We start from the raw sequence: 12,327 nt of genomic DNA, 5'->3' as shown, positions 1-12,327 counted from the left end.
ATTTCTTAGCGTATTTCATCATCTATATCTCAACATCATATCAGCTGTAGTCTGTCCACTGCTGAACATAGTCCTCCCCTGTAGACTGCCACGAGAGATGGTCCTGAGCCACCTGCATCCACTATCACCAATACAACATCTACGTCTACAACACAGTAACTAATAGTTTTATAATAATTGTAATTAATTATTGTTATAAAACTTCTATTAAATAATAATATTAATTACCAGAGGGTAATAATAATAGTAATAATATGAATTACTTTGTACAAAAGTCGATTGCTTGGATACCTCTGTCCCATTCGTGTTTCTACCGGGAAGCAGTTGTGTTTGCATGGCTGTGTTTCGGTTTGAAGGGTGGGATATGGCGTGAATTTACAGGGTACAGAGGAATAACATCCGAGTCCTCAGAAATGGCAATGCATGGGAGGTATCATGGGTGAAATGTTATGTCCATGGTACTGCTCATGTCTATAGACGACGGTTGACACTTTCCACCATTCTAAGTTGTATATTATCTTAATAATTAAAATCCCACGTCATTCTATTCGTTCACGTTAATCACCAAACCAATCCATCAATATTATACAATTAAATTTCGTAAATATGTATTGTTTGTTTTAACTTAAGATGGAAACATACAGGTAACCTTTCTAACTAACCAATCTCAGCCATTCGGTATATCCTGATCACGAATATACTTAAAAAATAATGGATCATTAAAAACTAATGAAAAATAAACAAAAAAAGATTCTTTAATAAGAAATTTTATTTAATAATTTCATTAAAATATTGTCAGAGATGTACTAGATTGTTTCTTTACAACATTACAAAAACAATAATTTATTACAAAATACACTTATAACTTCAATCTATTACAATTATTTTGTGCGTTGATCATTCATTTATGTATTTAAATAAAAATTAATTAACAAATACTTAACTCTAATAATCTCATAAAACTCTAAACTAGGAGATTCGATGTCTTACAAACAGTACGGATGTTTTATATTGCTTTATAATTTATATTACAAGCTAAGATTTTAATATAAAATTAAGTATAGCTAATTCTAATTCAACAACACTGTAAAAATGCTAGAAAAATGTTCACTAAGTATTTGTACAATTTTTATTTATTTTATCTAATAATCTCAGAGGTTACACGCTAAATAGACAATATCATCTCTAATTTAAAGGCATAAAACACATTTTAGTCTTAACAATTCGTAGAGGCACATATTAAACTCCCTTGTAGATAGAAATCCTTGTTAATTTTGTACACTATGTACATAAGGCACTTAAGTGATATACTTAAATAATTTTATATATAAATGCTTAACAGTAAAAAATTCATTATCGTGGAAGACGGCGAAACAGTTACAATATTTACATGATTATTCAATACGCAAGTGTCTTTTATTAAAAACAATGATCTTGTACTGTGTGTACTTATAAATTGTATTGAACTAACATTATTATAAATTTATAAATAATCAGTCTCCAAAACAGTTTAACAACCTTTACTTTCTACCACCAAGTAGGACAACGTCAAACAAGCAATTTCCTTTAGATTATACAGGTTAAATCGAAATAATTATAAATTGTCCACAATAACATGGCACGCCCCTCCAAAATGCAAAGAGTAAAATTGAATGAGTAAAAGTGTTTACAGGGTTTCGACCAAGAAATATAAATATTCCTGCTTTCCTGCTTTCCAAGAAATATAAATATACCAAGAATTATACTCCTCTGACTTGACCGTTTCTGAAGACGTTTCCTCACAAACATAGAGGATTACGTCTGTCTGTGGTCACAAATATTGATGTAAAAAAAAATTGGAAGGGCGTTAAAATATAATATGTATAATGATAAAATGTTTAGTTGCACTGACAAAACATTAATTTAGATTTCATCTTATATATACGATGTTTACTAATAATAAAAAAATTGTAATAATTTTTACTCAGTTCCCTGAGTAAAAGTGAAAAGGACCGATGATATTCCCGATATAGATACGGCAAAGACAGCAAATTATTAAATATTAAATTGTTAGGGAACAGACAGAATTGATAGTATAGAGATTTAATATTTTATTTATTTATTTATTCAATTCTTTATTGTACACACCAGTTATTTATAAAAATATGACAGAGGAATGTACAAAAAAATGTACAAAGGCCAGCTTAACTCTAATAGAGTTTTAAATAATATTATAAACGTAAAAGTGACTTTGTTTGATCATTTGTTAGACATTGGCGCCTTGACGGCTTAATCAATCTCTATGAAATTGGATATAAACATGCTATATGGGATTGTAGAATATAGGTTCATATTTGATTGGTGAATATATCTTGGTCACGCAGACAAAGTCAAGGGTAAAAGCTAGTATCAAAATATTGCCCAGTATTTAGCTAAATATACTATTTATTTATATTAAATTATCAAGAGCTTTCAATGATGTACAAATGTATATAATTTCGCGTAACTCAGCGAAGTTTTAGAATATATTTTACAATTAACCTACTGAATCATCTGGAGGTACTGATTTTCTTCATAAAACGAAGATAGTGACGTCTGGAGATCATTCACAACCATGTTGTCACCGCCCTGTGGGGGGTGAGTGCTGCTCGACACCATTTCAGAACTCTTCCAATTTTCGCAATTCTCCACGTATTCTAGCGTCCTCTGATAGGTTTCTTGGCGCATGCTACTATTTTGATTCTTCTTCCTACCATTCGTTGCTTCTATCTGCGACTGAGATATATCCCAAACCTGAACATCGCTTGCTTGCTGGTTATTCCCACTTCTCAAACTATTCATACTACAATCTGTTTGCTGATCACCATTTTTCATCATCTGATTACAATTTGAAGATGCCCTAGTAACACAATTTGGCTTCTGACTTCCCGTGGACATATTTACAGAATTCTGAACAGACTTCTGCATGTTGTGTTTGTTAAATTGATTACCGGGATAGTCCCATTGATTGTATGGTCTCTGATGGTTATAATACTGGTTATTGTTCATCATTGCTTGGTTATACTGATGATTATTCTTTGGTGGTGGTGGACCCATGACATTAGGCGCATTTACACCTGGATTTACAACAGAATTATAAGGCGGTGGTTGAGGGTACTGCATATTTTGACTGTATTGAACATTTTGCATTTGACTCTGTTGATCACAATAGTTATTTATCGCCCCCCTGCTCATGTTCCCACTATTGTCCACACTCATTACTGACGATCTTGACATCTGCAACGGATGTATCTGATTGCTTTGGCTCTGATAATTAATTGATTGTGAATAATTTACCATCTGATTGTTATTGTAGACCATATTCTGCTGATTTGGAGGCATTTGGTGTAAAACAGGCATTTGATTTTGATTGTATTGCTGCATCATTGGATACTGCTGCATATTTTGATTTCTTAAGTTGACATTTTGCTGATTCTGCATTGCAAACGGTGGCATTTGATTATAAGTTTGATTCTGATATTGAGTAGGGACATTATTTCTATTTGCTACTTTGGGATTACAATTTTGATGTGAATTTTTTATATAATTTGGAGGCACAGGTTGCATTTGAGTTGCTCCATTCATATTCATATTTATAACCATATTTTGATTTTGTGTCGGTGTCGGTGCATTCATTGCCATGTTTGGAATATTTTGTGCCATTGGATTTACTGCGCCTTGAGCCATGGGACTTTGAAGGCCAGGATGCATCGGACTTGGCATACCATGACTCATAGGGCTGGCTATATTTTGAGCCATAGGACTTGCCATATTCATCATAGGGCTTGCCATATTTTGAGACATTGGACTACCAACATTGTTATGACGAGGACTCATCATCATTTGTGGCATTTGCGGACTCATCAGGCTCTGCATACTTTGCGGGCTCATTGCGTTATGTTGGGGTGACATGACACTCATGACACTTTGTGGACTCATCACGTTATACACGCTCGGCGGACTCATTACACTATGAGACATATTATGGGGACTCAATACACTTCTTGGACTCATTGCCATGTGCGGTAAACTTTGCGGACTCATCATGTTATGTGGCATACTTTGTGGGCTTGGGTTTTGGGAACCCTTTGCTTTTGGACTCATTTGATTTTGCTTTTGAGGTAAAGTATTTACTCTCATCCTGGAGTGTTCCGTCTGATTTGCCGCCATCGTCTGTAATGACTGTAATGGATTATTTGTAGCAATACTATTTGCTGGTTGTGAATAGTCTTGTTCACATTTCTCTGTGCTAATTTCAGGAATAACTTGTTCTTGGAGAGGATTTTTGTCATCTGGTGATTTAGTAACTAAAAGAGAGCCACTATTACCCGACATGCTAACGTCTAATGATCTTAAATCGACTGGAATATCACTTATATTGAGATCACTTCCTATGGCACCTAAGTTTTTGAGTAGAGAATCGTCACTAGTCGCTACTTCACTGATTTTATCACTGGAATTGTTTGTGTTTTGTATTTCACTGCTTGTATTGTCTTTGGTTGCAATATTATTGTCTTTATTGGTCACTTCTGGATCAGGTGGATTGGTGGATTCAGTTTTTGCTGGTACTACCGATTCGGTTCCCAATATTGATTGGTTAAGATATTGCATCATTTCATCTGGTATTACCAGCTTATTTTCCACCATTTCTCCTTCTGCGACCTGTGGAAAAAAAAAACAAAAACATATTATTTCTTTATTTATACATTATTTTACACATAGAAAGTATGACAAATGTACAAAAGTTCTTTTTCAGCAAACCTAAATTGGAAAGGAGCATCAATGTCAGCGGATAGAGCGGTGTACAATACAAACAAAAAGAACTAGACAAACTTAAGTTTATACAAAATCAATTATATGAAATTTAATTATATACATACACTCATATGTAATAACATAATCATCAATATATACAAAAGGTATAAGTAGTTGTAGTATTATATACCTGTTCCAGGTTGACTTCTTGATTGGGATGATGGACCTGGGCAGTGGTGATTACCACAGTATTCGTGGAGTTTGAACGAGACTCCTTGTACGTCACAGCGTCGTGATCATTTTCTGTTTTGAATGCGAATGGAGCATCGCCCTGAAAAGGGTTAAACAAAAAGATTTTTTTTTAATTATATAGTATTGAAATAAATTTGAATAATTTTGATATAATTATCATATCAGCTGTCCACTGCTGAACATAAGCCTTTCCTATGAGGGGAGCTTTGTCAGTAATTTCCACGCTTGATAGGCAAGTTGGCAGCCGCAATTAGACTTTTAGAGATGTTTTAAGAGGGACTCTGCTGCCCATCCCTTGACCATTAAGCTCCCTAAGTCGCCTCTTACGACACCCGCGGGAAAGGAAGAGGTGGCCTATTCTAAACTGGGGCCACACCTTATAAAATATAAGATATTTTATAAGGTGTGGCCCCAATATGGCCAATTCTTATAAAATATAAGATATTTATCTAATTTCTACTAGAACTGCTTTAAAGTGGTTTTAGATTCATTTTTTAGGTTTGTATGGAAAATTTACTCTAAAAATTTGTACGGAAACTTGCACAAATTGGATTACTAATAATTGCGTGATGGTTTGCTAATATATTTATATACTACTTTAAAATTAAGTCTTTTTAGTATTTAAATTTATAGTACAATCTTTTATTCCATCGCATAAGAATTCTTAATCAGTCAAAAAGACTAAGTGATAACAAAAAAAGAACTATACTTTTTACTAGCAAAATAGTCAAAAATAAGTATAGTTAGTAAGGACTATAAATACTAACTTTTTACAACTTTGACCGATAAAGGGTTTGACCTCTAGATTATTTAAATTATTATTAATTAGATTAGATAAATGTTTACTTACCACATCATCAGTACCACACGGGTACGCCTGATACGCTTGGGTTTGGTCACTCAGATTGGACTGTTCAGAGAGGCGTCTCGCTTCCTCCTTGACCTGAACATTTGGATCCAGCTCCAACGCCAATTCTTCAGCTCTCACTTCCGAGCATGTTACTCCTCGGAGGAGGACCGCCTGATTTCCTTGAGACGTTCTGACAGCTTGAACAGCAGCGAGAGCCGAGGATGGCGGTGGAGCGTAACCCACGCAAGATACTTGACTAGATCTAAAAATTTTATCAAAATTTTAATTATAGATTAATATTGATTTACAGTAAGTATCTCTGGCCTCCTTGCTAGGAAAATCCTGTGTTATAAAGGTCAGGCTACCGCACTTTAAATAATTAAGTTTCTTATATAAAAAGGCATTACAGAAAATATAAAAATTAAGGGTAAACTAGAAATGTTAAATATTTTTCAAGATATAGAAAACAATAATAATAGATATGAATAACATCAATAATAGTTTGAAATAAAAAATTCAATAAATTTACTATCCTTATATATGTGAACTAGGCCATGTATCTATGAGTACAACTATTTGCATTTAGAAAATTTTAAGAGAATGTGGCAATAAAGTAACTGGGTACAAAGTAATAGGACGTTTGTATTTAGAAATAAAAAACATGAATAGGTGAATAGACGAAGAGACAGAAGTACCATGGGTATGGAGCCATAGATATAGAGAATGTACTGTGATACTCTACCGTAATAATTAATATACGTAAGCCACTAAATTATAATACTAAATTTGCATGCCTTTAGATAAGGCGAAATGTTCTATTATCTATATAAAGGATTATTACAAAGCAAAGCATTCTGTGAAGAGAATAGTAGTTGAAGTAAAGTGTAATAAAGCTATTACCTTTTTTGTTACTATGGCCCGCATGAAAAAAGGAAAATGTTGTTTTTATATTTTGCTTTTTGTTTTTTTTTTTTGTTTTTTAATTTTTTAATTTCCTTTACTGTGTATGTCTGTATTATGTGTATGTTTGTACTGTAATTTGTGTGTTGTAAGTAATGCAAATAAATTATCTATCTATCTATGTATTAAACTAAATAATGATATACATACCTTCGACTGCTATCAGGTGATAATTGATCATAAACCGCGGTTTGCTGCGTAACTAGTCGTTGCGCCGTGACTACGCCCGCTGTTGTAGCCACCGCCCCAGACACGACTGACGCTTGGCTGCTCTTACGGGATATATCTGATGACCTAGCAATACAAAAATAATTAAATTACATTTAGAAACTCCTAAATATCTGCTTATACCTAAATGCAGTACTTCTGTCCATTAGACCCATTTAGCAGTATTATAATTTTATAATTGACAGCTTCTGTGGCAAAGTGGCGGGCAGGTTGCTTTGCGTAAATAAGGTTCTGGTTATATTTAGATAGTAAAGACTACTTTAAGACAATGATAGGGAATTTAATCGGCTATTTAAATGCCATTAAATAAATATTTATACACAATAGAGGCCACAGACAGCCCTCTATGTCTAAATTGTTTTGACGAAACGGCTGCTCACGTAATCCAGGGAAACTTCGGTGCTTTTGGACGGATCTTGGCTGGCTGTACTAGCCACGGCTCATACGCACAACGGCCCAAATGAGAGGCTTGGTGCGAAAAAAGAATCCAATTTACATTTCTATAATGTTCTGGATTTGATACGCGGCCAGGACAATTTAGTAGTTAATTAGAATTAATAAAGAAAAAAATGCATTTATGTTAGTTAAGGTCGGTTTTATGTTATATCCTTTGTTCTTCGACTATGGTTATGGCTGTTTTCTTATCCTCATCATATCAGCCGTTAAGTGTCTACTGCTGAACATAACCCTCCCCATTGGGGAGTTTTTCCCGTAGTTGCCACGCTTGGCAGGCGGATTAACAACCGCAGTTAAAAAGAAAATACACAAAATTTTATTTTGTGTCTTATATAATTTGCTGTCTATTATATTCTCACAGCCAATTATTTGATTAGCAACTTACCTTGCACTATAGAGACTACTTCCAGAAGATATGCCAGAGTCTCGCCTGGTGTTGGGAGCGCCCGTTTTTAGTTCTACAGTTACAGCTGTATTACCCAGTTCCGTACGTCCTGGGATGCCGCCTGTGAATATTCATAAATATTTTTTTTATATTCTTTTTCATCAGGAAAGCTTGTTCATCATTTTAATTTGTAAAAAAAAATATAATCTGATAATATGGTGCTATGTACACAAACAATGTAAGTCGATTTCAGAACAGCCTCCTTTTTTAAATCTGTTAAAAACAGTTTAGTTTCTTACTAGTTCTTTTCCACTGAACTTGATTGGTAAGGTTAAAAAAATTGTATCCTAAAATCGTAGTAATATAAAAAAAATTAGAAAAATGTCTGTAAATAATAAGAGCAACAGAAGCTAAAACCATATTTTTATGTTAAATATTAATACAAAAGTTTGTACTATGTAAATGAATGATTCTAATTTCTTATTTACATTATCATATCAGCCGTCTCTCCACTTTTGAACATAAGTCTTTCCCTTGAGGGGTTTTGCCATTAGTTACCATGCTTGGCAGACGAAATGGCAACCGCAGATAGGCCTCAATGATATTCAAGTTAAGAGAGACGCTGCTTCATTACCCCTAAATCTTTAAATTCCCTTTATCACTTACGACACCCACGGGAATGGAAGCGGAGGCCCATTCTATTCTGGGACCATACGGCATACATACATGACTGAATACATACCTCCACCAATATCAGCGCCATGTCCAGGAGGCATCAGCCTTCCAACTCCCATTTTGTTGTTACCGAATCGTGGTGTGTGATGGTGAGCTCGGGGTTCACCAATGGCGACCATAGCGCGAAGCATCAGTGGTAACTGACCAACTTCACCCACCACTTCTTGTTCCACCTTAAAACAACAATTACGCATTAGAAAACGGAATACGTTTCCATTGTAATATACTATTGATTGGCTGATTCACGCATAATCGAAACTGGTGGTTTATGTATAATGAAATTTCGTACTGAAGTTCCTGAAGTAGGGAATTTCTGCCAAAATGTATTCACGGAGAATTTACAGAGTACAGAGATATAACATCTTTCTTTTCAGATCCTTAGAGACTACAGCATGGGGTTCTTCAAAAAGAGTTTATTAAGGTTTCTTCAGGGTTAGCAACGCGTACGTTGCAGTAACCGTTTACCAACAAACAAGCTGTATTGTTTGCCACCTTCGTAGTACAAAAAGAACTAACAAAAATTTCAGACCCATTTAACGTCTTCAAAATTCAAAGAATAAAGTAATAAAAATAAAAAAAAATGACCTTTGGAAAAAGAATATTCTTGATGAGATAACTTACCTCTCCGTCTAACCTAAAGTATGGAGCACCATTCTCGTCACTGAACCCACCGAGACCAGCACCACCGAAGTCCAGCTCCCCACCACACTGGGCAGACAACTGGAATATTCAAACGATTATATAAAAGACACGTATGTGGTAGAGGACTTAATTTACGTATATATTATGTTATTGAAGTAAGTACTAAGTTTGTTAAGTATACATTTGACATAAAAGCATGAACCCATTTGGGTATCCAATACAATTTGCAATAACTAGTTAATCAATTCTTAAAAGAAATATTTGATCTCATTTTAGCACTAGTATAAATTAAAGAGGTAAGTTATTCACCTGATGCGCAGGAGTATGTAAGCCAAGAGGCAGTGGTGATGCTGGACTTTCGCTCTTGACTGATGCTGAGGATGTGTGGCCTCTAACACCAACAGCCACTCCACCTTCTTCTGAACGTGGAGAAGAACCCGCTCCTCCACCTCCTGATTCTGCAGAGTCATCTCCTCGGCTACAACCTGTAGTAAAAGATTTTTCAAAAGTTATACCACAGGAAGACTTTGTACAAAAGTCGTTTGCTTGGGCGCCTCTGTCCTATTTCTGCTTCAACCGTGAAGCAACTGTGTTTGCATGGCTGTGTTTCGGTTTGAAGGGTGAAATATGATAGTGAATTTGCAGGGTATAGAGGAATAACACCTAAGTCCTTAGGAATGGCAACGTATGTGGGGTATCATGGGCGAAACTGTTATGACCATGGTACTGCTCATGTCTATAGACGATGGTTACCACTTTCCATCACCTGGACCTTCAGCTTGTTTGGCATTCTAAGTTGCATAAAAAAAAGTGATTAAAGTCTTCCTTACATAACAAACTCTTACAGCGATATAATCGACAAACAAACTCAAGGTACCTTTATGTTTCTTACTGGCGTAGAATTCAGCACCATGAACGGTTTTCACGTGTTTCCGAAGCGATGATGGGTCAGTGTACCTCTTCGTACAACCTGGTGCTTTGCACACGTATGGTTTCTGAAAAACAAATTAAGATTTTACTAATCTACGAGTACGTAAACTACGAGATAGTAAACTAACGTTTTATGATACTGGGTAAAGTAGTTGAAGCATTGTAAGTTAACGGTTACCAATATGATACCAAGTTTACACTTAGCAGTAAACACTGAAATAGTATAATTCAAATAAAAAAAAAATAAGAAACAGAATTTCAAAGCCATTAGTGATAATTATGACGCCATGAAAGCCGACTGGCCTTCTTAATATATTATCAAGATCTAAGGCGAAATTTAGCCATCACCTTTTATTATAACGATACTGATTTCTTACTCACCTCATTACTATGTGTCCTGTTTTGATGTTTCGCCCTATCGCTGGCGTTAGAGAAGGCTTTCGCACAACCAGGATACTCGCATGTATATGGCTTTTCTCCTGTGTGACTCCGAAGGTGGGTTTTTAGGTTTTCCAGACGTGAATACGCTTTGCAACATCCTTCGAACTGGAAATACAAGAGGCAATACATGTCAAGTTAGTTAAAAAAATAAAATGTCTAAAATCATCTTCTGTCCAGAGACATTAAATTTTTAATGACTGTATTCTTAGATCTCATACTATGTAGTACCCTCTGTAGTACCAAAATTTTGGAGTCTATACGTTTTTTTTTTAATACTAAGTACTTCAGTGCTGACAAGTATTGGAATCATTAAATTTAATCATAATGTGACATTATGATAATTTATTAAAGTGCCAAAAGTATTATTATTGTAGAAGGCAATTACATCATAGAAGTATACTTACAGTGCACTTATGGGGTTTTTCTCCCGTATGTCTCCTCATATGCACAACCAACATGTATTGGGCTTTAAATGGCTTTTCATCACGGGAACAGCCAACCCAGCGACAGACGAAGGCCTTTTTGCTAGCATGAATGTGATCTGTATTTATATGTTTCACCAAGTCATCTTGAGTTGGAAACTCTAATTTGCAGTCCACCTGAAATAAAAGACAAAATTTTACTCGTAATTTTAATACATCATAGTATTAAACTCTGTTAAGGGTCGGTAACATGCGGGTGACATCTCTGGGATCTAAAAGCTACGGTAACACCGTTTACCATCAAACGAGCCCTATGCTGGTTCGTCACTATAGTAATATCAAAAAAACTTATGTACGGTAATGGTAAACATATATTATCTCGCATTTTATGTTTATGTCTTGTGATTTGTGTGCTGTAAGTAATGCAAATAAATTATATGTCTATATATCTACGGGAATCTCTAGATTTTATAAATTAATAATAACAATAATTAACTTCATTTTGAAGTTAATTATTGTTATTATTAATTTATATTAATTTGTTTTATATTAATCTGTTGCGATCATTAGAGTTACAGATATTAGTGACTTTGATAATGGATAAAATGAAGAACTGATTTGTACATGTAATTTTTTTTCTAAAAAATTCTAAGCCATTCTTCTTAAGGTACCATCTTCTACCGGAGGTTGGCGATCAGAATGGCAATCTTAACATCGTTCAACGCCTTCCTGAAAAGGAATCTGGTAGTAATTCTGAAGCACTACCTTAGATCTTTTAACCAGTAGGTTCGGCATCCTTCTGTTTTGCGATAACTTTAGCCTAAGCCATTAAATGGACCCAAATTTCAAGATCTTTAACAGAATCCTAACAATTATTGTTGAACTACGATGGACTTTTTTTTTAATTACTTTACATAACACTCACCCAATGACAGTTCGTCTCAATAAAATCTCCGGGTTCATCTTTGGAGTCCACTCCATCGTGGACGGTGCTTTCTGCTGCTGCTGTCAATGGCTTATTGCTGTGATGATTATCTCTATTCATAAGGCTCTGTGGTGATTTCCTCTGTATTATATTTGAGGCACTATCAGCTTCCATTATGCTGGTCACTTCTGGTTGAGGCGGTTGCTGCATATGCTGTGGCGGTGTCCCGTCTAGTCCCAAACCTGGTCTGACATCGACTGGTGTACCCATTAGAAGTTGAGTTGGAGATGATATGTGAGATCTGATGACAAAAAAATGGCATTATGTA

The 12,327-nt window shown here is 35.0% G+C and overlaps 1 protein-coding gene across 1 annotated transcript in view; it reads right to left on the bottom strand.

Annotated features, from left to right (window-relative positions):
• Positions 1–751: 751 nt before the first annotated feature.
• Positions 752–12,327, bottom strand: part of LOC113519384 (transcriptional activator cubitus interruptus) — a 144,147-nt gene continuing 132,571 nt past the window's right edge. The window contains exons 8-19 of the mRNA XM_026904446.3: positions 12,000–12,300; positions 11,057–11,251; positions 10,593–10,757; positions 10,159–10,276; positions 9,591–9,766; positions 9,261–9,359; positions 8,647–8,812; positions 7,905–8,025; positions 6,986–7,129; positions 5,876–6,137; positions 4,964–5,104; positions 752–4,680 (exon numbers count right to left, since the gene is read on the bottom strand). Of these exons, the coding sequence (XP_026760247.2) occupies positions 2,521–4,680; positions 4,964–5,104; positions 5,876–6,137; positions 6,986–7,129; positions 7,905–8,025; positions 8,647–8,812; positions 9,261–9,359; positions 9,591–9,766; positions 10,159–10,276; positions 10,593–10,757; positions 11,057–11,251; positions 12,000–12,300 (4,048 nt within the window). The 3' untranslated portion in view covers positions 752–2,520. The remainder of the gene's footprint in view (positions 4,681–4,963; positions 5,105–5,875; positions 6,138–6,985; positions 7,130–7,904; positions 8,026–8,646; positions 8,813–9,260; positions 9,360–9,590; positions 9,767–10,158; positions 10,277–10,592; positions 10,758–11,056; positions 11,252–11,999; positions 12,301–12,327) is intronic.

Source organism: Galleria mellonella, unplaced genomic scaffold (assembly GCF_026898425.1).
Source record: "Galleria mellonella isolate WM207_F2 unplaced genomic scaffold, CSIRO_AGI_GalMel_v1 utg352, whole genome shotgun sequence".
Classification (NCBI taxonomy): Eukaryota; Metazoa; Arthropoda; class Insecta; order Lepidoptera; family Pyralidae; genus Galleria; species Galleria mellonella.
The sequence above is the reverse complement of the archived record's forward strand: the minus strand, read 5'-3'. Positions and strand labels throughout refer to the sequence as shown.